At 57.3% G+C, this 26,270-nt stretch overlaps 2 protein-coding genes across 2 annotated transcripts; one reads left to right on the forward strand and one right to left on the reverse strand.

The window, feature by feature from the left end:
• The first annotated feature begins 2,482 nt into the window (after positions 1-2,482).
• On the forward strand, positions 2,483-4,602 carry AANAT (aralkylamine N-acetyltransferase). Its single transcript, XM_054394092.1, has 3 exons — positions 2,483-2,639; positions 3,435-3,589; positions 4,297-4,602. Exons 1-3 carry the CDS (start codon positions 2,483-2,485, stop codon positions 4,600-4,602), a joined length of 618 nt encoding a protein of 205 aa, XP_054250067.1.
• A 1,173-nt stretch (positions 4,603-5,775) lies between these two features.
• RHBDF2 (rhomboid 5 homolog 2) lies at positions 5,776-19,001 on the reverse strand. Its single transcript, XM_054394089.1, has 19 exons — positions 18,928-19,001; positions 16,651-16,804; positions 16,586-16,596; positions 16,441-16,547; positions 15,594-15,786; positions 15,308-15,520; positions 13,969-14,106; positions 13,525-13,623; positions 12,799-12,998; positions 12,527-12,638; positions 11,950-12,024; positions 11,361-11,522; positions 10,854-10,954; positions 10,262-10,325; positions 10,037-10,131; positions 9,754-9,829; positions 8,995-9,095; positions 8,632-8,785; positions 5,776-7,573 (listed from the first exon to the last, which is right to left on the reverse strand). Exons 2-19 carry the CDS (start codon positions 16,778-16,780, stop codon positions 7,154-7,156), a joined length of 2,451 nt encoding a protein of 816 aa, XP_054250064.1. The 5' UTR covers positions 16,781-16,804; positions 18,928-19,001; the 3' UTR covers positions 5,776-7,153.
• Positions 19,002-26,270: the final 7,269 nt, after the last annotated feature.

Raw genomic sequence — 26,270 nt, forward strand, 5'->3', positions numbered from 1 at the left:
CCAGCGATAAAGTGCCAGAAGGGAAAGAAAATATGAGGAAAACAAGCCAAGGAGCAGCCTTTCCCCACCACTGACTTCTGCTCCAGGCTGTTGCTGGCTGAGGTCTCAAGAAATTTCTAAAGCCAGCTTGAGTGATCTGCTTCCCCTTCCTTGGTTGTCTCTAAGGGGATCAGAGCAGCCACTTGCACAAGAGGTTTTGAACCTCTGTGGATGCCCCTGTAGAGATTTTCCACTGTTCAATCCTTTCCAGCTTTTATGTGAGCTGTTATAAAGACTTGCTCTGGGACAGTGAACAGTTTAACAGTGGCTCTTGGTGAGCAAAGAGCCCTGAGCAACCTGATCTACTTGAAGATGTACCTGGTCATTGCAGAGGGTTTGGACTAGATGACCTTTAATGGTCCCTTCCAACCCTAATTGTTCTGGGGTTCCATGATCCTGCTCCACAATTCCCACAGAAGCTGTAACACCAGCCCTACCCAAGGCCATGCTCTGCTCTGCCCTCCCTGGGTCTGATCCAGCAGTACCCTCAGTTCCTGCCCCAGGCACTCAGCACTGCCCAGGATCAAACCACCATTGTGTTTTCTGTGTGCCCAGGACCCACCCTCTTGCTTGCTCTGGGATTTATCTAGGTGGATGAGCTCCTAATCCAATGAGCAGGATGAGGAGTTCCAGGAGATTTGATAATAAGGTCTACAAACACTACAACCTCCCCACCCCCCAGCACCCTGCTCTCCCCTGTAGCTCAGCTACCCCTTTACTTCTCTCCTACATGGTTTCTGGGAGCATGAACTACCCATTTCCAGCACCATTCCTGGGTGACTAGAATGAGCTTTGGGGATGATGTCACAGATTGCCCAGAGATGTGGTGGAGGCCCCACCCCTGGAGACATTTAAGGTCAAACTTGATGGGGCTCTTGAGCACCCTGATCTAGTTGGAGATGTCCCTGCTCATTGCAGGGGAGTTGGACAAGATGACCTTCAAGGGTCCTTTCCAACCTGATGCATTCTGTGATTCTAATGAATTCCCCCACCAAAGGAAGCCCTTCTGCCTGATGGACCCTGTCCCTTAGATACACATCCACTGCCAAACCAGTAATTCATGATGGGAAATGAATCACACCAGCCCCTGTCCCACCTGGGGCTGGACAAAACAGGCATCTGAGGCACCCAGCCCTCGGCGTTTCAGGATGGAAAATTCCCAGCTTGTGCTGGTGGTGCTTTTGTTTCTATAAATCCTATTAGCTGGAGGCAAGTCTGTAATTAGCAGGGGAATCCAGCACCTCTCAAACAATGATCAGAAGTGACCTGGCTTCACACTGCCCTGGCTGCAAATTGCTTCAATACTGGGCTGAGCAGGGACAGATGGAGGGATGGCTCCAGGAGCAATTCCCAACTCTTTTTGCCTGGGGGATGTGTGTGCTTTGCAAAGTTGCTTGCTCAGTTTGTGGTTCTCTCTGACACTATTAGCTTGGTTTGCTCACATGTGAAATGGGGGGCAGACTGAAGCTACAGGCTCTGCTCCAGCAGGAGGGATTTGGGTGGACTGGGTAGGAGGGGAGGCTTCTGGTGAACCTCCTGGGGAAACTGAGGGATCTGGAGTCCTGTGTCACAGGCGGTGTATCCCAGGATGGGCTGTGTGGAATCACACTGCTCAAAGTGCCTCATCTAGAGGCACCTCACCTGGATGAGATGCGTCAGGCTGGCAGCTGCAGGCACCTGCTTGTCCTGCCATGAACCCATCCCAGGCATGTCTGTGAGCATGGACATGACCCAACAGGATCTAAGCTGTGTCAGTTTCCCACTGAGCAAGGTGAAAAAGGGAATAAATTCTGTCAGCTTGATCTGTCTCTGGGAGGCAGCACTGGCTGCCTGATGTGTCCATGCCAGGGCACCACAGTGTGTGTATGGTGGCCCAGCACTGACCTTTCTCTCACGTAGAGGACCTTGCACCCAGAGATACTTATTCTGCAGCCACATCTCACCCTGCCTGTCCCCAGGGCAGGGGCTGGGCTTACCCTAAGGCTCTCTTGTCTGGTTCTGCTGTGTGATGGGGCGGAGATATAGGGTAAGATGCTAGAGCAGGATGCTTATCCCCATGCCTGCTCTCCAGCTCCACCAGCCCCTGTCTCTGCTCTGTCCCAGTGCCTGGATGCTGGCAGTTACTCACTGGGCTTTCATCCCCAGCATCCCTGAGGCCACAGATTTGCCACAGCCCATGGCTGGTGCCAGGCTCCTGCACGGTGGATGGGTATTTGCTCTTTCTATGTTATATATACGCACACAGACACATATGTATAGGAAAAGGATGGCAAGCACCTGTTAACCCTGTGCATGATCTGCAGGTATTTTGGGTGGCTAAGAGCACTGGAGAAGACTGACTGAAACGCAGGGTGCTGTGCCGTGCCAGGGCTGGCAGTTGGCAGAGGCTGCCCCGGACACAGGGAGCAGTGAGAAGCCAATCAGGAGGAGGAGGAGAAGCAGGATGTCGGTGCTCAGCGCGTTGCCGTTCCTGAAGCCTGTTCACCTGCGGTCCCCCCGCAGCTCCCCCGGGGGCCAGCGCCGGCACACGCTGCCTGCCAGCGAGTTCCGCTGCCTCAGCCCCGAGGACGCCGTCAGCGTCTTCGAGATCGAGAGGGAAGGTAAGAGGCTGCCCGGTGTGTGTGTGTGTGTGGGGGGGTTCTGCCTGGTGGGATCAGCCAAAGATGTCCTGCCCCTTCTCTCTTTTGCTCCCTTGTGCTCCTTGGAGTACCCTGTGGTGGCAAACCCCCCATGCATGCCCTCATGGGTGATGATGGAGGGAGGCACTGGACACGACTGTGGCCAGGACACCACAGATTTCTCTTGCTGTGCTGTGGTTAAGGAGGTGAAGAACTATGATCACTCCCCCACCTTCCTCCCACTCATCTAGGGTGGGAGGTGATGCCCTGGCCTTGGAGTGATCTCAGAGCAGGACAAAGTGAGAATGGAACAGCTCTCCCTGTGAGAGCCAATGGGTAGAATAGGAGAGGGGGAAGGTGAGAGGAAGAAGCTCTGCCTCCTGTTGCACATGGGGGCCCTCTGAGATGCACCTCCAGCAACCTCCCCATTTCTTTCCCCCTCAGCCTCCCTGCCACCTCCAGACTCACTGCCCTCTTTCTCCCTCCTCTCCAAAGGGCAAAGCCAGGGAGATGGCAGGAGGGAGAGTTCATCTCAGCACCTGCTGCTGTAGCCCTGGAAGCAGCAATGAGAACAGGGAACCAGGCCATGGGCTGTCTCTGGGGGTGCAGAGCTGCTCCCTAGAGCCACCCCTGTCCCTTAGAGCTCTTTAAGACCAAGCAGGCAGCAGGACACATGCCCTCTCTCCCCATTACGTCCTGCTTTCTCCATGTACATCACTGGGCTGGGTCTGGGTGGTGTGGTACCCCTTGCTGAGCTCACGACCATCCCCCCTCCAGCCTTCATCTCTGTCTCTGGGGACTGTCCCCTGCACCTGGACGAGATCCGCCACTTTCTGAACCTGTGCCCGGAGCTCTCCCTCGGCTGGTTTGAGGAAGGGCGGCTGGTGGCCTTCATCATCGGCTCCCTCTGGGACCAGGAGAGGCTCAGGCAGGTAAGAGCCAGACCCTGCTCTTCCCACCTCGTGCACTAGGAGAAGCACTGCCAGAGCCTGGGGACCAGAAGCAGCTTCCTGGAGCCATTCACTGAGTCTTCTCCCAAGCCTCTACCTTCCACAGGGCTGCTCGGGTGGAAATGAACTTTCTCATTAATTAATTTTACTGATGCTGTTAAAAAACATGCCACCTAATTCCACCCCACAATCATTTCCAAATGCCAAAGGATGATGGGGGGAGGAAGACAGATAGCACCAGGACTCTTCTCCCTTTGGGGGAGGATTAGTTTTGAGAGGAGAAGGCTGAGAGGGGATCTTATCAATGTCTATAAATATCTGAGGGGTGGGTGGCAAGATGAAGGGGTGATGCCCAGCTATAGAACCAGGAACAACAGGTACAAGCTGGAGGTTCCACCTCAACATGAGGAGGAGCTTCTTTACAGTGAGGGTGATAGAGCCCTGGAGTAGGCTGCCCAGAGAGGCTGTGGAGTCTCCTCTGGAGTCTCTCAAAACCCACCTGGATGCCTTCCTGTGTGATCTGCCCTAGGTGATCCCGCTCTGGCAGGGGGAGGTTGGACTCCATGATCTCTCGAGTTCCCTTCCAACCCCTAACATTGTGTGGACCTTGGTTCACTGGTGGGGGGGCACCAAGACACACGCAGGATAGGACCCCCCCAGTGCCACTAACCCCTGCTCTCCCCTGGCAGGAGGCCCTGACCCTGCACAAGCCACGGGGCACAGCTGTGCACATCCACGTGCTGGCCGTGCACCGCACCTTCCGGCAGCAGGGCAAGGGCTCCATCCTGATGTGGAGGTACCTGCAGTACCTGCGCTGCCTGCCCTGCGCCCGCCGCGCCCTGCTCATGTGCGAAGACTTCCTGGTGCCCTTCTACCAGAAGTGTGGTTTCGAGGTGCTGGGGCCCTGCCAGGTGACGGTGGGGGGCATGGCCTTCGTGGAGATGCAGCACTCGGTGAGGGGACACGCCTTCATGCGCAGGAACAGCGGCTGCTGAGCACCCTCGGCTCCAGCCCTGCTCAGGAGGGGCTGCAGTGGGGCTGGGGAGGTGGGCAAGAGCCTACGACCCCTCTCCATCCCCATTGCGGCTGTACATCATTCCCTGGCTGGCCCTGGCCACAGCTGCTCCTCCTCTGCCACATCTGCCTTCAACCAGGAGCTCAGCCTGGTCTCATCCAGAGCCCCAGGGGATAGAAATCTCCTCCCTGACCCCGCTGGAAGCACTGACCCCCCCACCAGCTCCCACCACCACCCCAGCCTTGGCTTTAACCAGGGCTGTGCCAAAGCCTGGGTGGGCTCAGGGCTATGTGCCCACTCCGGGAGGGAAGGCATTGCCCTAGAAGCAACTGCATGTGAGGTTTGCTGGGTTAGGGGCACCCACAGCCACCTTTTGCTGAGACCCCCAGAAAAACCTGTACATAACCTGCACCCCTCTCACCTCCAACATCACCACCATGAGCAAAGTCTACCACAGCCAAACCTTGAACAACCCCCAGCCCAGTGGTACCAATAGCTACTTCCCTGCCTGCAGACATCATTCCAGACCCCCTTAGAGCATACCCCCAAGTCCATGGCTACCCCCAGCAGCATATTGCAGAGCCTCCTGGAGGGAAGAGTTCAAAGACCCCTCTGCAACACCCACAACTGGCCTGGGACAAGCCTTCTGGAAATGCCTCAGGCTGTTATGAAGCAGCAAATAAAGACTTGATGGTGGTTTTTAGCACAGCCTCTGTGTGTTCCTGTCCCCCTCTGATCAATAGCCAGAGAGATGGCACCAGTCAGCAGGAGGGAAGCCAGCCAATCCCCCTTGGAGCATCCCAGCTTTGGGGGAGATGGGGCAAACCCAGCCCTGGGTCATTAGATGAAGGGTGGGAGAGAGGCAAGGGTGACTCTGCCCTTGGGCACGGCCAGGAGGTGCTGTGAGTCTTTTTGCTCCAGGTATTTGCCTCTGCTTCTGCTTGAGATCCTTCAAACCCTGTCTTCCCTCCCAGGGAGAAGTACTAGGGGACAGATTGAGGAGTGCCAGGGGACACTACAGCCCTGCACATCAGGACATTGGCCCCTAGCCACACCAACCAACACCAAAACAACCAGAACCCCCTAAATGTGCCATGTCCCTATACTCAGGAAGGCAGAAGAGGCTTTGTGCATCTCATTAAATACAGGTAGAAATTTATTAAGGGGGAAAACCCACAGCTTTTAAAAAAAAGTATCAAAAAGAGACAAAATGAGGTGAAGTGGCTGTCTTTGGCTGGAGCAGCACCAGAGGGACAGAGCAGGGCTGAAAACTGCCCCATGGTGAAGGGAAGGATGGAGGGATGGATGCAAGCAGGGATGCAGGTGCCATAGATCTCTGGGGTCACCTGGAGAGTGGTTGTGGTTAGAGGAAGCCAAGCTCCCAGCCCTTGAATACTCATCCCAGAACATCCCCACCTTCCCCTATTTAACAGTGCTGAGACCCACCACTGCCAGGGTAGCACATACCAAGGAAGAGACAGCCTGGCAGCAGTCTGACTCCAAACCAGCCCAGAGGAGTCACCTGGACCCCAGGAAGGACCTGCCTTCACAGCATCGCCAGTGGGAGGGAGGAGGAAATGCTGGGGAAGAGGGCTGGGGGCAGGCAGGGACAGGAGAAGGTGACTGCCCCAGCCTGGCAGCACTGTTTGAGGCAGGGTGGGGGTTACCTGGGAGTCTACACTTTGAAAAAGGAAAAAGGGTAACAGTAGGGACAGAACAGAAAGGGGTCTGTGGGCTCCAGGAGCAACCACACAAGCCCCCAAGGGTGTTTTTCTCTACATTTGCCTCCCACTGTGATACTAGAAACACCTTATGTGTGGCTTCTCCACTTCCAAAGAGAGAAATTCACCGAAATAAGAGGAGAAGCAGCCCCCACGCCCCAAGTCCTGCCTCTCCATCCAGCGAGGAGCCCAAGTGGGGAAGCACCAGCCTCTTTCCCTGGCCTCAGGGAAACATCAGGTGTGAGAGAGGGACTGAGAAATACCTTGGAAGCTCAGCTCTGAATGCCCTGGGGCTATGGCAGAGGCCAGGAGGAACCCAAGCTGTGGGAAACCCTCGGTCCAAAGAGCTGTGGATAAAAAAAAAGTGCCCCTGCAAAAAAGGGGATTGTGTTCACAGTATGAGCTGCAGCCCCCAGGGGCACAGAGGCAGGATGGGGCACAGAGCAGGCAGGAGACCTTGGTAACTTCATTCCCAGGTGCTTTTGAGGCCCATGGCTGGGAGCCCAGCCTGGCTGTGGACCTACAAAAGTTCCAATCTCTCAGCAGGTGGAAGCTGAGGTCAGTCCCCGAACCGCTTATGGCTTTTCAGTACCAAGAGGCAGCCCCAAGGAGGAGCAAGGCAGAGTAGCTCCACTCCTGCTCCCCACTGCATCCTAACACTTGACAGGGGTGAACCCAAACCCACCCAGCCCCAAGGATGAAGCTGTGCCCGGAGCAGCCACCCTCTCCTGGAGGGGTGCTGGTGAAGACCCACCCCACGGAGACCATCCCCCACCAACACCTCTGCCAGCCCCGTCCCAGCCAGCGGGGTCAGTGCAGGACCTGCTCCAGCTCGTACTTCTCACAGAACTTGCTGGTGAAGGGCAGGCAGGTGAGGGACTCCACCCAGCGCCAGTTCACGGGGTAGACGTAGAGCCAGACCACCAGGGAGGCGAAGAGCCCCAGGAAGACCAGCAAGGAGACGATGATCATGGCTCGCTTGCGGTACTTGTCCACCGTGCCGAAGGTGATGTAGGGCAGGAAGGCGAAGGAGAGCAGGAGGCCGCTGAGGAAGCCGAAGAGGTGAGCGATGTTATCGATCCACGGCAAGAGGCCGCAGATGAAGAGGAAGAGGACGATGCCGAAGAGGTTGAGGAAGGCTTTCCAGGGTTTCTCCAGCACTTGCCAGCTCTGGAAGAGCTCCACGAAGAGGCAGGCCAGCAAGCCGAACTGGGATCCAGCAGGACCCACCTGCAGAGAGAAGGGGAAGTGATGAAAATGATGAAGGGAGTGGAACATCTTCTTTATCAGCACAGACTGAAGGAGCTGAGGCTCTTCAGCTTGGAGAAGAAGAGACTAAGAGGTGACCTCATTCATCTTTATAAATACTTAAAGGGTGAGTGCCAAGAGGATGGAGTCAAGCTCTGCTCAGTGATGCCCAATGACAGCACAAGGGGCAATGGGTGGAAGTTGAGGCATAGGAAGTTCCATGGAAACAGGAGGAAGAATTATTTCACTGTGAGTGTGACAGAACCCTGGAACAGGCTGCCCAGAGGGGTTGTGGAGTCTGCCTCTCTGGAGGTATTTAAGATCCACCTAGATGAGTTCCTGTGCGATCTGCTCTACGTCATCCTGCCCTGGCAAGGGGGTTGGACTGGATGATCTCTCAAGGTCCTTTCCAGCCCCGAAGAGTCTGTGATTCTGTGATGTCACAGCTGGACCCTGTGCATGTCACCTCAACCAGTCCTCTTGTTTCCCCAGGGATCATCTCCTCCTTTGCAACACTCATTTGCCTCCTGCAGCCCTCCAAGGGTTGCACTCACACTGATGGGGGGGCTCAGAGGTGGGAGCCCTGGCATGGGAGGAAGAGGAGGGCAGCATGCTGGTGCCATTTGGGCAGAGCTGGTACTTTCCATGACTCAGCAGCCAGGCAGCATCACCTCCTCCCAGGTCACAGCCCCGTGGCCCTGTCCTGAGGCAGCCCCGAGGGGATTAGGGCTCTGGGTGTGATCTCATTTAAAGCCTGGCATGGTTTCATTGCCAGCAGATTAGCCATCTGCCCGCCTGGGGACCCTGCACACACAGCAACACGTGGCCCGATGGCATGTGCGAACCCAGCACATGGGGCAGGGATCACCCCGTGCCATGGGGACACCAGCCTGCCACTGGCACCCTTGCCAAACCCTGCCAGGGGCTGACAGCTCTGTGCTGCAGCCCCTCCCCCAAAGCTCTGCTGAGGTGGGGGTGTCCTTTGGTCCCTGGGGAGCTGGTGGGGTTTAGGGTGATATGGGTAGAGCCCCTGCCCTCACCTCTGCCCGGTATGGCAGGAAGATGGCACTGGCCAGGTTGCCTGTGATGCCACTGAGGATAAAAATGATGGAGATGCGATGCCAGCCTGCCAGCTTCTCCAGGTCCCTCAGCACTGTCATCTGGAAAGTCACCGACACCAGGCAGTGGATGATGCTGTGGGGAGAGACCCTGCATTAGAGACCCCTGCCCAGACAGAGCCCCTGCCCAGTCTGCTGCCCTGGGCATGAGACACCTTCTGGAACACCCTCCACCATGTGCTGCTATAGTTTGGAGGGGTCATCCCCTCTTAGCTCAACCTATCTTGGATCAGAGACCATCCCAATGGACTCTCTGGTCCCCAGGCCCCCATCCCCACAGCTCACCCAGCGTGCAGGAACAGGGACAGCCACAGGCGGTAGAACTGGTCAGGGACCTCCGGGTTGAGGAAGGGCAGGAGGCCACAGACCTCGTCCAGGCAGTGCACCTGCAAAGGTGGGGGATGCAGGGGGTTAAACAGGGCTCAGCCCACACCCCAGAGCCACAGAGAGCAAGAGATGGGTCACAGGGACACATGGCTGGAGATGCCACGTGTCAGTTGTGGGGGGCACTCTGGGTTTGTGTGTGGCATCCTCACTGTCAGGTCCTGGAGATGCAGTGACTGAGCATCCCCAGGACATGCTAAAGGATCATTTTCCTGCCTAGGAAGTGCCTTTCCCAAGGACACTGCTGCTGCCTGGGTGAGGCTGGATCAAGCCCTGCATTTCCTCTTGCCCCACACCCACAAAGCAGGAAATGACCCCTGAGATCAAGTCCAGCCACCAACCCAACACCATCATGGCCATTAAACCATGGCCCCAGGTGCCATGGCCACGTGTTTATTTGAACATCTCCAGAGATGGTGATTCCACCACCTCCATGGGCAGCCTGGTCCAATGCCTGACCTCTCTTTCAGTAAAAAAAACTTCTCCTCATATCCAACCTAAACCTCCCCTGGCATAAATTGAAGCCATTTCCTCTCATCCTGTACTATGCATCCTCCCTGCTCACACCCACCCCAGGATACGATGAAACCCTTTGACATCAGCAGGACAATGTCTGACCCAGCTGTTGGCATTGTGTCCCAGGTCCCCAGCCCTGCTCACCTGTGAGCAGAGCGTGGCCTCCTCGTGGAAGTAGCCATGCATGAACTCGCAGTACTCCCGCGTGGTGATCTCACAGCTGGGCAGAGAGCAGGCAGAGGGCTTGCTCAGGGCAGGGCTTGCTCCCTGCTCCCCCAAGCATCCCCCCCTCTGCTCCCCCTCAGCCACCACCTTTCACCCCCAACCAAGGCTCTGTAACCGCTCTCTCCCCGCTGGCACAGCTCCAGAGTCAGCTCAGGAGAGTCAAGTCAAGTCCAGGCCAGGTGCCCCTATCACTGTGACCCACCTGCCCTTGGTGCCAATGCAGCAGGGCCTGCCCTTTATCTGGCAGTCCAGGTGGGCAAAGCCTGTGTGGTTGGTTTTGGTCTCATAGGTGCAGATCTACAAGCAGGAGGGAGAAGAGCTCGGTCAGGCTCCAGCCCCAGGCTCTCCCTGCAGCCCCCTGCCTGTTGTGCTTCCCATGGAGGTTGCCACTGTGGTGCCTCCCAGACTGGTGGTACCAGGCTCTTACTGGCCACTTAGTGATGTCGTCTGGCCACACATGAGGTGGGTTGGATGCTGGCTCCTCACAGGTCCTGTCAGAAGGATGTGGGTGGGGAGTCAGGACAGGTCTCACTCAGCACATGCCTCCTCCCAGACTAGTAACCCCACTTAGGGACAGCCAGCCCCAAGATCTGGCCCTTTCCCTGGCTAGGGAGGGATCATGCAGCTTGGTGTCCCTCAAGACCCTTACAATCCCTACAACCATGTTCTGCAACATCACAGCCTAGCTCCACAGCACTCATATCTCTCTGACAACCTCATCAATGCCTCCTTGCAGCAACACTCACCCCAGTGGAGCAGGGCAGCTGGGGACCAGTGCCAGACAACAGCACTCCTCAGCTGTGTCTCCAGCTCACCCATTGCTGTCTGCATTCAGGACAGACCCCACCTCAGTCCCCCACTGATTCCCTCTTATCACCCTCCTGTGGTGTTTAAGAGCTCCCAGGCCTTTGAACAAGAGAATTCCAGGCATCCAAGCTGGAAATAGCCTCAGAAAGCACCACCACCATGTCCCATACAGATGGCTAACCACAGTGCCTGTACCCAGACACCACTCCTACCTGGGGTCCTGGTGACACACAGCCCCTGATGTCCTCTTCTCACCCGAGCCCATGGCCGGTGCATTGGCGCCTGGCCACTTGATGAACGTTGCCAGAGTCTCCTGGGGAAGACAAAGAGGTGGAGAGAGGACAGAGTCTCAAGCTGTGCCAGGGGAGGTTTAGGCTGGATGTTAGGAAGAAATTCTTCACAGAAGGAGAGATTGGCCATTGGAATGGGCAGCCCAGGGAGGTGGTGGAGTCACCATCCCTGGAAGTATTTAAAATAAGCCTGGATGAGGCACTTGGTGCCATGGTTTAGTTGGTTAGATGGTGTTGGGTGATAGGTTGGACTAGATGATCTCAAAGGCCTTTTCCAACCTGGTGAATTCTGTGATTCTGTGGAGGAGGATGCAGCAGCGAGCGCATGGCTCTGGCCCTGCACACATCCTGCCCTGGTGCTGTTCAGGGCAGAGATGGTCTCCCCTTCTCCCCAGTGAGCCCAGCACCTCCTGAGGTGGCAGCACACACCGAGCAGTCCTGTGGCAGGGTCTGGATGCAGCCTGAGTTGTCATTCTGGACGCAGCAGCCGGAGCCACGCTCCCGGTCCCGCTCCCGCTGGATCAGCCGCTCCACCTGCCGGTCCTTCCGGATGCAGGGGGAGAACTTGGCTCCCAGGTGGATCAGGTCGATCTGAGAGGGACAGGTCAGTCCAGGGGATGCTATGTGCCCCCTCCCCCATCACCCCACACCTCCCCTCCCTCCAGCTGCACCCAGGGAGAGCTCAGCAGAAGCACGGAGTCCCCAGAGGTGACAGCCCCAAGTCTCTGTTACCCCAGTGGGGGAAGGTGGATGGGAAGGGGATAGGGTCTCTTCTGACCATCCCACTGTGATGGGATGCAGCTCCAGGAAGTGCTCCTGAGTCTCCACCCTGGGATGGGACTGGGTAGCAGAGCCTAGAGGGATGGGGCCACTGAGGGCTATGGGGTAGCAGGCTGAGACAAAGTGTTGAGCTCTCCTGCAGGGAGCACCCCAGGAGCCCCCTCAGTCAGGGCAGAAGAAATAGAGGCCAGTGGAGAGCAGAGTGTTGGGCCAGGGGTTGCAATGGCAGAGCCCTTACCGAGCTGGGCCCAATCCAGAAGTTTTCCTGCTGGATGTACTTGACGCTCTCATAGACACCCTTGTTCCTCAGCACCTACAGAGCCAGGATGGGGTCAGCTTCCATCAAGTGAACAAGGAGTGGGGGGTGCAGCTCCCTCTCCTTCCATTCATCGAGGGCTGGGCAGACCCCTTGGCCATGGGGAAGAGCTGCTGGATCCCACCAGCACCCATGGCACTGCATCACATTGTGGATCTCCTGCCCCAGCCATTTAATGGAGCTTCTCCCACAGCACGAGCCAGCAGCACTCCAAGATGCTCCCAGCCCTACGCAGGGACCACAACAGCATGGGACACTGGTGGTCACATCCCCCTAGGAAGATGGATGCCTGCTCTTCTCTCCAGCCTGGGTGCTGAGGAAGCAGCACAGCCAGCTGCAGGATTAACCCCAGAGGGAAGATCACCTCTCCAAGGTGTTGAAGGCACCACCCAAGACACCAGCCTGGCTTTTCCTCAAGCAGCTGGTTGCCATTTCAGAGCTGGACACGTCACTGAAGAGCTGACAGGGGACAGTCCTGGCTGGCAGCTCTCAGACTTACTAACTCTGTCGTCACGTGCTGGGTGAAGCCGATGGGAGCGATGCCGTAGGTGCCGATGACCAGCAAGGTGATGAGGATGTGGACAAAGGTGATCCAGTAGGTGAAATACGGCCTGTGGGGGAAAGGGCCTGAAATTGGAGCAGCTCAAGGACAGCTGGGCACAAAGGGACCCTCTGCAGCCCCCCAAGCCTTGAGGGGGACACACACACATCCGAAACACAGCTAGGGGAGCCTCGGGGAGCTCCCTGGCTGCCCCACGGGTACCCCCTCACCGGTGGCTGTCGGTCATCTCCAGCTGGGACTGCACGATGCTGCTGAGGCTGCGGCGGTAGGTCCTGTTCAGCCACTTGCCCACCACCCCCAGCCCGTAGTAGCGTTTCTTGCGGTCGAAGGCGAAGTGCTTGACCTTGGAGGCGATGCGCCGGCCGCGCCGCGGCGCCGTGCCGCTGGCAGCCGACGGCAGCCGGACACCCTCCTGCCTGCAGAGACAGCACAGGAGGGTCCACCTCAACATCAGGAGGAACTACTTCACTCTGAGGGTCACAGAGCACTGGAACAGGCTGCCCAGGGAGGTTGTGGAGTCTCCTTCTCTGGAGACTTTCAAGACCCATCTGGCTGTGTTCCTGTGTGACCTGTGCTGGATTCTATGGTCCTGCTCTGGCAGGGGGGTTGGACTTGATGATCTTCAGAGGTCCCTACTAACCCCTAACACCCTGTGATCCTGTGATCTTATGATCTTATGAAACCACCACATCTGCTGACAGGGGCCAGTGGAGAAATCCCACCACATACAGCCCCATGGCTGCACCTGACAGCTGCAGAGAGCCAGAGGGTGAGAGGATGAGGGTTAGAGGCACCTCTTGAGGAGTGAGCTGGAAGTGCCCAGTGCCCCATGGCAGGGATGGATGGGGACACTGTCCTGACTGCAGCAGGGGACCTGGGTAGCCTTGGGGGCAGCGTCAACAGAGAGCTGGTACTCACGGGGTGGGCTGCTCCACCTCGGGGGACACCCTGGCATCATCCCCCACCGGGTGCATGCGGAGATAGGTGGCTGACAGGGGCGGTGACTCGAAGACATCGTCGGGCATGGAGTACGTCTCGTCGTGCATGTCCATCTGGAAGGAGGATGGAGACATCACCACCTCCTGCTTGAGTGTGCCCATCACCACGGCAGCCCAGCTCCAGAGTCAGGGGAGAGGGATCCCCACTGACATCCTGCACATCACAGGGTGTAAGGCGTGCATGCAGTGGTGGCATCACTCACTGCCGCCCCTAAGAAGCATCACCAAGACTGGGGGGCACTCTGCAGCACTGGGCACAGCGGCCACTGATGCTCCTGCTCCCGGGGCAAGGTGAAGTACTGACATGAGGATCCCTGCCAGAGCTCTGCTCTGCATCCAGCCCCTGTGCAGAGGCACCAGGACCCCTCCCTGGCATGGAACAGTGCTTGCCTTACTGAAGAAGGAAGAGTCCAGGGTATCAGCAGCATCCACCATGTCCTCATCCATGAAGCTGGGGAACAGGAAGCTCCTCTTGTTGCTCCTCTGCTTGGGAGCCAGCGGCTCCAGGACAGAGCGTCCCTTTTGCAGGGGAGGTAAATGAGGGTCAGCAACCAGAAGCCCCCCCAGTTTCAGCAGCACTAAGAGTTTCTCATGGCCTCCCTCCCCAGAGCTGAGTGCCAAGTATGACATCCCAACAGTCCTGCATTGCCCTGCATGGGAAGGGCAGGCAGCAGGAACTGGCAGCAGATGCTGGCTTTAGCTTCTCAGAGCCAGCATTAGACCATGACCATGTTAGTCACCATGACAGGTGAGCTCTAAATCCCCTGTTTGGTACTGCTCCCAGAAACCTGACCCCGAGGCTTGCTCAGGGCTCCCCAGGGGCTGGACAGTCACTGGAGAAACTTTAACTGCAGCAGAAGGTCTCCTGACTCAGTCTCAAGCTGCACCAGGGGAAGTTTAGGCTCAAAGTGAGGAGAAAGTTCTGCACATGAAGAGTGATGTGCCATTGGAATGTGCTGCCCAGGGAGGTGATGGAGTCACCGTCCCTGGAGGTGTTCAAAAAAGGATTGGACGTGGCACTTGAAGCCATGGTTTAGTTAGTCATGAGGTGCTGGGTGATAGGTTGGACTTAATGATCTCTGCGGTCTTTTCCAACCTTGTTGATTCTCTGATTCTATACTCATGATTGACTCCTCAGCAAGGAAACCCAGAAGCTGCTTTTTTCTAGGGATGTCATGCATGGTAGTTCCACTTTGGCGGCCCAGTTTCAGCCAAACTTCTCTTTTTAAGCAGAACTTGGCTTAAAAACCACCACCTGCCTCAAACCCAACCTGGAAACACAGCGAGCTCTGTGCAAAGCAAAAAGTCACGAAGCAGAGATGATGTGTGAGGGACAGGGCTGAAACCTGACTTGGTCAGAAGATTCCAGTTTCTAAAGGGAGCCTACTAGAAGGCTGGGGAGGGACTTTTTAGGGTGTCAGGTAATGATAGGCCTGGAAGGAATGAAGCAAAACTAGAAATGGGTAGATTCAGATTGGATGCTAGGAAGAAATTCTTCACCATGAGGGTGGTGAGACACTGGGACAGGTTGCCCAGGGAGGTGGTAGAAGCCTCATCCCTGAAGGTTTTGCAGCCAGGCTGGATGTGGTTCTGAGCAACCTGCTGTGGTGTGAGGTGTCCCTGCCCATGGCAGGGGGGTTGGAACTGGCTGATCCTTGAGGTCCCTTCCAACCCTAACAATTCTATGATTCTGTGATCCCCCCAGGACCCCAAAACTCACACGGAGAAGGGCTGCAGCTGCCTTGAAGCTCATGTGGGCAACAGATTCCCTCTTCCTGCGTGGCAGGCGGCCGTGGCCGGAGCGGATGCTGTTGAAGGATGCCAAGGAGACGACGCCAGGGGTGAGCGGGGGCAGGACGTGGTGGGGGGTGTGGGGCCGGTCAGTCTCATCGGGGTGGCGGAAGGGACGGCCTCTGGCCAGCGGGTCCACGATCTGGAGGAGGCAAGAGAGGGCTCAGTGCTGGCAGAGCAAGGCTGGGAGCTGGACCCCATGCCCCGAGCTCTACCTTGGGCATCTTGGCAGGCTTGGGTGACTCGGTGCCTTGGAAGGAGGGCACCTCCTGGCTGGGCAGCTCCATGTCGCGATAGGCAGGCTTCAGCTTCCCGTACCTCAGGCTGCAGTGCTGCAGACTCTTGCGCTGCCACTGCTGCCGCTTCCCCTCCCAGTCGCCGCTGATGCCGAACCATTGCGCCGTGCCCCTGTGCACACCGCGGGCATGCTTGGCACCCAGCTGATCCCTCCACCCCAGGTACTGCCATCCCACCCTGGCATCCCCTCCAGTAGACTGTTTAGATTGGGGTGTCTCAGCTCAGCCTGCAGCAGGGTGGTTTTGACCTGGCTATGGGTCAAGAGAAAGGAAGGAAAGAGAGAGGAAGCAGGGGAATGGGGAAGGGATGATGCAGAGGGTTGCTGGCCTTTAGGTCTCCCTGGAGCTGTAACTCCACCAAGGCTTGCACCTTGCACAGGACACTGCATCAGCTCTGGGCTGCAGCAGACGTCCAGCTCAAGGTGCTTGTGAAGATCCTACATAAACAGGGCAGAGAACCGTCCCCAGCGTACAAAACAATACTGTGAACTAGCACTGAGCAACCCAGCTGCAGGACTCGTGGTTGGACTTCACCGTCTTAAAGGTCTCCTCCGACCAAACCAATTTTATGAGTCCATAATTTTCCCTTGGCAGACACCAGTGGCTCAAAGCAGATCTATACAAACCCCTCCACGGGGTTCCCTTCCGAGCTCCATCTCAATCCCAAGCCCTCTGCCCATACCCACAACACCCCGATGGGCACTGAGGGATCCCTGTGGTGGTGCCCCAGCCGCTGCCCACCCCCACGGCCGCTGGCAGCTCTCACTTGCGGATGCTCTGGGACAGGGAGGTCTGCCGGCGGAAGCCAGGCCGCCGCTCCCAGCGGGGCTCCTGCAGGCTCTTGCTCTTGCGGTAGATGGGGACCCTGGAGGGCTGGAAGGCAGAGCAGGGTGTTAGGGAGGAGAGGGCACGGGGAGGCTCCCTGGGGATGGCAGCTCCCCCAGGCCAGCGTGGGATAGATGCAGGTTCCCATCACTCACCTCTTTCTGGGTGCCCTCCTCCTCTGCCTCCCGAGGTGGGATGACGATGGAGAGGTTGGGAGGCTTCTTGCTCTGCAGGCGGCTGCTGCTGGAGTGGCTGCCCCCATTCTTGTCACCGCCTGACATCTCGGGCCGGCGGTGGCTGGCAGGCTGGGAGGGTGCAAGCAGTCAGCCAGAGAGGAAGAAATATCTCCTCAGGAGCTTGTGCGTGGGAAAAGCTTGGGTCCCAGTCATGGATGGGATCTCACCAGCTGCAGCTCCCTGAGCCGCTGGCTGTGCAGCTGAGACTTTGCCAGCATCAAGGTGTGTCCCCAAGATCTGCACCCCTTCACCGTGTTCAAGTGGACATCACCCACCTGCTCCCAGTCCCCCAGGACCACCAGCATGAGCCCTTCACCTGCTGGAAGCAGAGCCAGGGATGGCAGGAGGGACAGGGTCGAAGCATCCTCCTCATGTGCCTTAGGGACCCCTGGGGTTCAGATGCTGTCAGGATGCACCTGATCAGCTCAGCATGTATGGGAGACACAGGGGGATCCCTGCCAGCCCTGGCCAGGCTCATGGCACACAGCTGTGGCTCTCAAGCTGTGCTCCCCTGGGTTTGGCACAGCAAGGAAGCTGAGGAGAGATCACAGGCGCCCTTTGGGGGGGGTCTGCAAAGATCTCACCTTGCCCATACAGGTGGGAAGGGAGGTGATACAGGCAGGCAAGGGACATGCAAAGCCTGAAAATACACTAATAACCTGCCCACCCCTGCACCCATGCTCCTGCTGCAGTGAGAGGGGCTGGGGCAGCCTGTGCCACCACTAGCCACAGAGCTGGGGCCTGCCATGTGCTGGAGTTCCCCATGGGAGGGAAGATGTGGGATGTGCCCCTCCAGCACGTGCTTGCAGCCATCAGGCTGGGAGACTAAATCCTCCCTGGCAGCTTGTGCAAGGAAGGGGAAGCTTAACAGTCAAGAGGTGGTTATAATTCCTTAGACAATGCCCTCCTGGGGGTCTCTGCAGCTCAAAGGAAAGGTTAATTCTATCCAAGCACAAGGAAGCGAATCCCAGATCCTATTAGAGTCTATGGGGGGATCTCAAAGGGAAGCTCATTCTCCTCTGCTCTCTTATTATCCCCCCCAGCCACATGCCAGTGCCCAGGGGACCCACACAGGTCTCGTGAGCATCCCTCCTCCTCCTCCCGGCACAGCCATGGCCATGGGGATGGTGCCACCTGCCGCACTCACTGCATGCAGAGAGCACCAAACTCTGCTGTGGGCTGGCCACAAGGACCTGTGTCCCCATGGAACCTGCTCCCAGGGGGAGCTGGGACCTGGCCCTCTCCATCCAAGGGGGACAGTGGAGTCTCTGGGGAGACCCGGTGTCCCTCTGGGGCTCCCCTGCTGCTGCTCAGCAGTGTCACTGCCACACATGGCCTGGCCCTTCTCTCTGCCCAGGGCCCCAGTGACCAGCCCAGCTATGTGGCCTCATACCCCACTCTGCTCTGCTCAGCTAAGCGTGCTCCAGCAGGCAGCTGGGTGACTGAGACCTCCCTGGCCCCCTCTGCAACAGGGTCTCCCACCTTGGCAGCATGTGCCAGGGCAGGCATAGGCACACTTTGGTAGCTCCTCCAGCATGACCCTCTCCTCACCCCCGTGGCAAGCAAAGTCTGATGTGGGGTCCCTGTGGGACCAGCTCCTGGGGGAAGGAGGTCAGGGGTGGGGGGGTTGGCAAGAGAGTCCAGGAGAAGCTCCTTAGGTACATGGGACCCTGGTGCCAGTGGCACAATAGAGCACTTCTGTCCTTCAGCTCCTGGGCCAGGTCACAGGCTGCTGCTCCTGCCTTCTCCTGCATTAAAATGGGTGCTGGGCTGCCTCCCTGTGGCACTGGTTGAGGTACCAGGGAGCAGGGATGGGGTAAGACACTGGAGAAATGTGACAGGGGGAACAACAAATGCAACCCAAGTGGTTGTTTCACTGAGACCCCTCTCATAAAGGGGAACCAGCAGGGTCCTCATTCCTGAATCAACCACACTCCTCTCCAGCCTTGGCGATAAATCAGTTCTTGGTCAGGATGCAGAGAGGAAGATGCAAGGAAGCCCTCACATAAATGGTGCTAGGACCAGGCAAGATGTTGCTGCAGGCAGTCTGTGATCTCAGGCAGCATCCCAGCACCTTGACTGTCTCCCCTTCTCCCCAGAAGCACCAAAGCAGCACCCAAAGCTCAGCTGCTGCCTCATCCCTCACTGCCCTAAAACACCAAAACTGGGAGCAATCAGCCCCCAAAACTCACCTGAGGTCTCAGCCAGTGCCAATCTCTACCTCATAAGGGTCTCTCTACCTCATAAGAGTGGCAGGGATCCCATGCAGCACGTCCTGATGGCAAACACCTATGGAGGCCTTCCTCTTCCTCCTCTGTCCTTCAGGCACGAGAGCCCTGGAGCATGAGTTTCAAACTCCTCCTGCCAGGGAGAGGGGATGGAATGAAAACCCAGCTGAGGAAACACAGGAACATCTCAGATGAAGGGAGAGCAAAGCTCACCAGCTTCCCAGGCTATGGAGATGGGGCTGCTGGGGGCTGGACATCAGTGACATGGATGAGCCACAGGCACGGGGCAGCAGGAGGAGGAACTATTTGCAGCAATGCACCTTGCTCTGGTGGGACAGGCAGGGAGTTTTCACCTGCTGCTGCCAGGCAAAGCTCTCAGGAAGCCAGGCACGAAGAGCAGGCATTGAACCCAGTGCCTGGCTGAGGTATTTAAGAGCTGCTGGGCTGGGAGGATGCCAGCCAGGAGGTCCAGCCCCAGCAAGCAAAACTTTCCATCTCACTGGTGAGCTGGAGACATTGTTTGTTTTTGTCCCTGGGCAGCCAGTGATGAGTACAAGATGCCAGCTGCTCTGGAGAGACTGGGATGGGAACGCATCAGGGTCAGAACAAGTTCCAGCACTCATCCTTCTCCAACCCTGGGGAACAGCTATCAGTGGTAGGGCCTGACCCAGCCAGAGGCACAGAAATTGGAACCAAACTGTTCAGAGGTGCAAGAGAACATGGTGCTCTTGCAGGGCCCTGGTGTAATATCCCTAGCTCAAAATCCCACCCTGAACTGCTCCCATCACAGCCCAGGCAGCCCTTGGCAAGAGCCTGCATGCTTCCTGGGGAAGCAGCTCTGCAGCCCACTTGAAAGCCTGGTCCCATTCCCCACCAGCTCCCCATGCAGTGTGGGTGGAGGGCCGGACCTGGCTTCCCCTGAGGTGATGCAGCTCCCAGGGGAGGTGGCATGACCCAGTGGGCACCTGCCATGCTGGGCACCTGTCACCCCAGTCACGCAGTGCAGCTGGAGCAGCTTCTGTGTGGTAATGCAATGTTTGGCACTGAGAGAGAGAGGGGAGGAGGAGGATGAGGGGAGCAGCCCCCATGGGCTGAAGTCCCCTTGGCTACATGGGTTGGTGGCACAACCACCCCTGAGCATGGATCCCAACCCATTAAAGGTTTTACCTCATGCCAGCCATAGAAATCCCCCAGGGATGGTGCTGGGAAAGTGTTTTCCAGCTCCCCACGTGTTTGGTGCTGGCACCCAACCCCTCCAGCGCTGGCACCACTCTCACCCAGCACAAGAGCTCAGCTCATTCTCAGCGTGAGAACAAGGGAGTGAGCTGGCACCTCCATGCAGAGCAAGCCCACAATGAGCTCAGCCCTCTGGCTTCTCCTCATCCCTGGGTCCTCTTCTCCCTCCCAGCCTCTGGACAAGGACTATGCCACCAGGAACATGGCTGTACCCAGCAGGACCAGCACCAACTGCCCCATCTGCAGGGCACAGCCTGGTCCCCAGGGAGCTTCAGCCTCATCTTCAGGCACTCAGGGTGGACATGGTGGCTCTACCCTTGGGACAGGAAAGAGAAAAGAGAAGCAACATGCTGGTGTGGTGGGAAGGGCTGTGTGAATGCCCTGATGTGGGGACAGAGTGGTGACAGCAGTGAGGAGGTGATGGACAAGGGACTTGACACTCAGCACGTCCTGAGCTTGGTTGGAGCTGTGCCTCCAGCTGGGAGTAGTGTCCCTGGAAAGCAGTGGCACTTCAGTCTGGGAAAGATCTCCATGGAGAGAGAAAAATGCACTGGGGACACTGCCATCACCTGCAGGGGTGCAATAAATGGGCAGAGGGGTGGCAAGGGGTAACCTGATGTGGTCAACAATAAGAAGAGATCCCCTACCACCACCACCTTCCCTCTCAAAACTATCTACTGAAGCTCACCAAAGGCTGACACCCAGCACCAAGGGATGTGACCCTTCACTCCAGCAGCAGTGGGGTAGAGCCTCCATCCCCTCCCAGCAAGGCAGCTATGTTGAGGCCACTGGTGAGCAACTGGAACAGGTTTTAGTCTTCAACCAGGCAAGGCACAGGGAGGGCAACCAGGGCTGGCTCCTAGCCCTGGGGTGAATCATGACAGACGCTGACCCAAGGAAGCACACCCAAGGAGGAAAGTGATGGAAAAAGTGACATGGCCTGTCCAAGGCCTCGCTGTGGGACATGCTGGGATGCTCTGAGCAACCCAAAAGGACTATCAGCAAGGCTAAGCAGCAACCTGCAGAGCAGAGCTGGGGACAGCCAAGCACAATCACCATATGAGACACCAGAGACAACCCTGCAGAGTAGTCCTGGTGGGAGGGGGATGCATGCAGGGCACAGCATGTGCAGGGAAGCTCAGAGAAGGATCAGGATCACTCTTCCCAAGCATGTTGGTGCTGGGGGAGGCAACATTACCAGTGCTGGAGCAAAAGTGCATCAGGCTGGAGCAATTAAGCTGGGAGGAGAAGGTGGCTCTGAGCCACCTGATGGTGTGGAGCTGGGAGCAGGATCCCTGTGAGCACCCAAGCACTCATCACCCCCATCACCCTGAGCACACCAAGCCCCTGCCCTTCCCTCTCCATCTCTGTAGGGGTGAGAAAGGGGTCAGTGATGGCACAGAGCCCCCCAGACCCCCTGCAGCCACCAGCACTGCTCGCAGCCAGGGCTCCATTAGGCAGAGGAGCTGCTGCTGCATGCCCATAAATGATTCACGAGCAAGTTAAAGACCTCTCAGGTCTGGAGCCTCGTTAAAAAGTGCTCCCAGTTATTAAGAGCCTGGGATAGGAGTGTCAACGGGTCCAATCCTGCTGGAGCACTGAGCCCCTGCAGACTCACACCCCAGGGGAGAACCCCAAGCAGCCACCCAAGCGCCTTCCCTGCTTCTGCTTCCTTTCAAACAGCTTCTTACCACTTTGCAGTCTCAAGTTTCAGGTCTGAGAGAAGCAGCCCAGCACACACAGCTCTTGAAATGAGACTGAAAAAATAAAAAGCACTAAAAAAACCCCTTCTGGCATGGGGATCTAAATGTCTTAATCTTTTTCTTTCTTTCTTCTCAAGAAAGCCCAGACCCGTGTGCGCCTCTGACCCTCCTGGACCCACTGAAATGGGGAGACCTGGACAGCGCTGACCCCCAAGCTGAGGAGCAGCCAGGCTCTGTTTGCTGCCTTCCCCCTCTCAGCTTCTGCTTATTTTTGGTGTTTTGTGCATTTAGGCTGTTTTTTTAAGGACAAAATACACTTTATGGCACCACTGCAGGAACCCTCCTGCTGCTAAGGGACTTCAAGTCCCTGTACAGCCCCACACCGGAGCACAGAACCCTCCCAGCCCATGCATGGCCATTTCACACAGCCTGATTTGCTTTCTCCTTCCACCACAGATAAGGTAGCTCCATCTTCTCCCTATATGTGCCAACCCCACTGCAACAGGGTCAGCAAACCTTCAAGGTTTTCCCTCTGAGCCTTGAGAGAGCACTGCTGTGTTTCAGGGAGTATTTTAAGCTGCTCACTGCCTCTCCTGCATTACTGAAGCACATGGTCAGCACTGACACCTGCAGAATCATCAAATTGTATAAGGCTGGAAGAGACCTTTCAGACCATCCAGCCCAACCATTAACCCAGCACTGCCAGGTCACCACTAAGCCATGTCCCTCAGCATCATATCTACACAGCTTTTAAATCCCTCCAGGAATGGGGACTCCACCACTGCCCTGGGTAGCCTTTTGGGGAAGAAGTTTTTCCTAATGTCCAACCTAAACCTCCCGTGCTGCAACTTAAGGCCATTTCCTCTTGCCCTATTGCCTGTTACTGGGGAGAAGAGACTGACCCCCACCTGGCTCCAGCCTCCTGTCAGGGAGTTGTAGAGACTGAGGTCTCCCCTCAGCCTCCATTCCTTCAGGCTAGACAACCCCAGCTCCCTCAGCTGCTCCTCACAGCTCTAGACCCTTCACCAGCTTTGCTGCCCTTCTCTGGACACCCTCCAGCACCTCAGCATCCTTCCAGCTCTCCAGCACGGCTGCTGGGGTAGCAGGAGGGGGTACAGATGCTGAGCGGGTGACAAGGGCCAGTCCCCAGGTGTGCAGCAGCCAGCACACAGCTTGCTGCCATTAGGAAACCCTCTCCTCGTTGGCAGGACGTTGGGCAACACGGCAGCAGGTTTGCTCAGGCTGGGCAAGCTTGGAGCTCACGGCACACCCTGGAAGGAAGCAAAGCTGCTGGGGAGATAGAGTGTGCTGGCCGCGGGGGGGCCGCGCTGGGTCCTGCTGATAAGGGCAGAGCCCTGCCCGCCGCGGGGAGGGGAAGCCAGGGGAGGGCAGGGCAGGGCAGGGGAGGGGAGAGCTTGCGACTGCCCGCACTGCTGCGCCAGGCAACAACGTGCCAGGGTTCGATCACCGGCAGCCTACGTGGCTCCAGTCCCTCCAGCAGCCCCGGGGGATGCTACTGGGATCCGCATGGATTGGGAAGGATTCGCCTGCAAGAGCTGGGAGCGGCTGGAAAGAGCCCCACGGAGGAATTCCTGCACTGTTTCCCAGCCGCGTTAACTTTTACCAGCAGGACACCCTCAGAGTCCCGGCAGAGCAAGTGCCAGCACCCAAAGGTTCTCAGGCGTTGGAATGTGCTGTCCAGGGAGGTGGTTGAGTCACCAACCCTGGATGTGTTTAAAGGTCGTTTGGATGTGGTGCTTGGGGATATGGTCTAGCTGTGAACCTTGGAGAGAAGGGCTCTGGGTTGGACTTGGTGATCCTGAGGGTCTTTTCCACCCTGAGTGTTTCTGTGGTTCTGTGACTCCCAGTCCTGCTGGGATGGGTGGCAAGCTCCAGGGAGCCAGGGTCCCTCTGTTGCACTGACCACCCTCCCCACTCCCCTTTTCCAGGGACTCCAGGGGGTCACAGAATCACAGGATGGTTTGGGTTGGAAGGTATCTCGCAAGGTCATCTAGTCCAACCCCCATGCAACTGGAGCAGGTTGCTCAGGGCCACAAACAGCCTGGCCTGGAATGGTTCCAGGGATAGGGCATCTACCACCTCTCTGGACAACCTGGGCCAGGGTCTCACCACCCTCAGTGTAGAAAACCTCTTCCTTTTAACTACTCTATCCACACAGCCCCACCACAGAACCTCAAGCATGTGGCACTGCACAAAGCCACCCTCTGCTTCCTGCAGAGGAGATGCACTGACCAGGGCAGTGGGTGCTGCTAGTGGGGTCCATGGCTGCACAGGAGGATCCCCAGCTCACCAACCTGTTCCTTGGGCTCAAGCCCAAGCCAAGTAGGGACTGTGCACGTGGAGGCTTTGAGCCACTCCAATGGCTCTGGAAAGAGCAAAGGGCAAAATCTCTGCTAGCAGTAAGGGAAATGAGGGCAGCTCCACCAGTAAGACACTGGGGGGGGTCAGCTGCTCCCCAGCAGCACCACAGGCAGGGCTGCAGCACTCTGCAGACTCGAGGGAAGCTCCTTCCAGGCACCACACAGGTACCCCAGGCCACCACGACTGATTTAACTTGGTTTTACCTGAGAACTGAGTCACTGCTCAGAGCTACTCCAATGCCTCATTATCTTGGCTTAAAGATGGGGTGCATGGGCACCATGGTTTGAGTGCTTTGGCCCTGGCTATGCCTTTTGGGGAGGTTCCAGGTTGCTGTTTACCTGAGCCAAGGAAGTCAGCCTGCCTGCAGGTCATCTGGCTGCAATCCCCATGCCACAGGTCATTACTGAGTTCATTCTCACTTCCCTCTGCAAGGGGAGAGTGGGGATAGGGGTGGGGGGATGGTGCATTTCTTCCTCCAGTTCTTCTGCAAAACTTACTCTGACAGCAGATCTTGATGCAAGGGCTCAGGCTGGACTTGCAGACTTCCCCAATCCCATGCTGCCTGTTTCAGAGAGCACCAGGCTGGGATGAACAGCCCAGATCAGAGAGAGGGTCCCCTTGCCATGAGCTCTGAGCATCCCTGCAGCACATGGGCTGCAGACAAATTGAGCTCATCCCAGACAGAAGATGAGCCCTGGGCCCCCTCAGCTGAAGCTATCTCTGGGGACAGGCTCCTTATCTCAGCAGGGCAATTTCAAGGCACTCACAACATGGCTGCTCACCCTGCTGCCCCCCTCCCCTCCCCCCCCATGCAAAGGAAGAGGCCAAGATGGACAGCAGCAGCCTCCTTTGAACCTTCCCAAGGGCCAGTAGCCCCAAAAAGAGGGAACAAGGACCTTAGGGTGTCCCTTTATGGGTGAAGGTGTCACCTCTGCTGGCAGCAGGCTGGGGGCTGCCCCTTGGACATCCCATTCAGCCCCTGTGCTCCCTTGGCCCCCAGGCTGCTCCCTGCCCACTCCTCTAAGCAATAACTGAACAGGACCCAGTCCTCAGCCTCATTCCCTTTGCTCCCAGTTGCCACCAGACCAGAAGCATCCAGGTCCACACCCTGTCAAGGAAAGCCCAACTGGGAGCAGCTCATCCCCATCCAACACAACACACATCCAGCATGGGGAATTCTGCATTCACTGGTGCCTGTGATGCTCTTCCTGCACCACAGCATCACCATGGACCCCTGCCAGCAACACTCTTTGCAGCCTCTTGGCTGCCAAGAGCTGGTGGTGGGGGTCTTCCCCATCCTCCTGCCCACCATCCCAACCCAGGGGGGCTGCACCCACAGAGGGGCCACACAGCTTGCTGCAGGTGCTGGGTTTTAAGGAGCCATCTCCAAGTCTTCCCCAACAGTGCTTGATCTGGGTTAAGCCACCATGCTGGCATAAGCCAGTTTCACCCATGGAAGAGCCTTATGCCAGCAGTGTGGTGCCAGTCCTGGCAGGACTTCCCTGCTCAGGCCACGGAGGAGCTGAGGAAAGGGCAGGTCACACCAAGGCCGAGTGTCAGGGATTTGTCCTGGCTGCCCTAGAGCATGGCATCCAGCCTCTGGGCTTACATGTAGCAGGAGGTCTCTCCCGGCCCTGCCCTGGCATTCCTGCAGGTTGGAGAATTACAGGGATAACCAGGTCAATCCAAGGCACGAGCTGCCATGTGATGCATAGGAAGCAAAGGCCAGCAGCAGCCCAGTGACAAGGGAGGGGGCAGTGGTACCCTAGGTGTCTCAGAGGGAACCAGCCACACCTCTCCTGAGCACATCCATCAGCCCAGATAACCACAGAGAGTCAGCCCCCAAGATGGGAGCAGAGGGCAGGAGATCCCATCAAGGAGTGACTAGTCACTGCACAGCTGGACATCTGGGATGGAGACCATGTCACCCCTGCACTGGCTGATTTCTCTCTCCCATCTGACAGCAGCAGCCTGGGAAAAGGCTGA

Source organism: Indicator indicator, chromosome 29 (genome assembly GCF_027791375.1).
Source record: "Indicator indicator isolate 239-I01 chromosome 29, UM_Iind_1.1, whole genome shotgun sequence".
In the NCBI taxonomy this organism is placed as follows: Eukaryota; Metazoa; Chordata; class Aves; order Piciformes; family Indicatoridae; genus Indicator; species Indicator indicator.

Excerpts from the sequence above, each read along its gene's own strand:
- AANAT (XM_054394092.1), top strand. The coding sequence starts at position 2,483 with ATGTCGGTGCTCAGCGCGTTGCCGTTCCTGAAGCCTGTTCACCTGCGG. Across the intron at positions 2,640-3,434 it reads CTTCGAGATCGAGAGGGAAG|CCTTCATCTCTGTCTCTGGG; the intron begins GTAAGAGGCTGC and ends TCCCCCCTCCAG. Across the intron at positions 3,590-4,296 it reads ACCAGGAGAGGCTCAGGCAG|GAGGCCCTGACCCTGCACAA; the intron begins GTAAGAGCCAGA and ends CTCCCCTGGCAG.
- RHBDF2 (XM_054394089.1), bottom strand. The coding sequence starts at position 16,780 with ATGTCAGGCGGTGACAAGAATGGGGGCAGCCACTCCAGCAGCAGCCGC. Across the intron at positions 10,326-10,853 it reads GTGTGTCACCAGGACCCCAG|GACCTGTGAGGAGCCAGCAT; the intron begins GTAGGAGTGGTG and ends TCCTTCTGACAG. Across the intron at positions 10,132-10,261 it reads ACGACATCACTAAGTGGCCA|ATCTGCACCTATGAGACCAA; the intron begins GTAAGAGCCTGG and ends TCCTGCTTGTAG.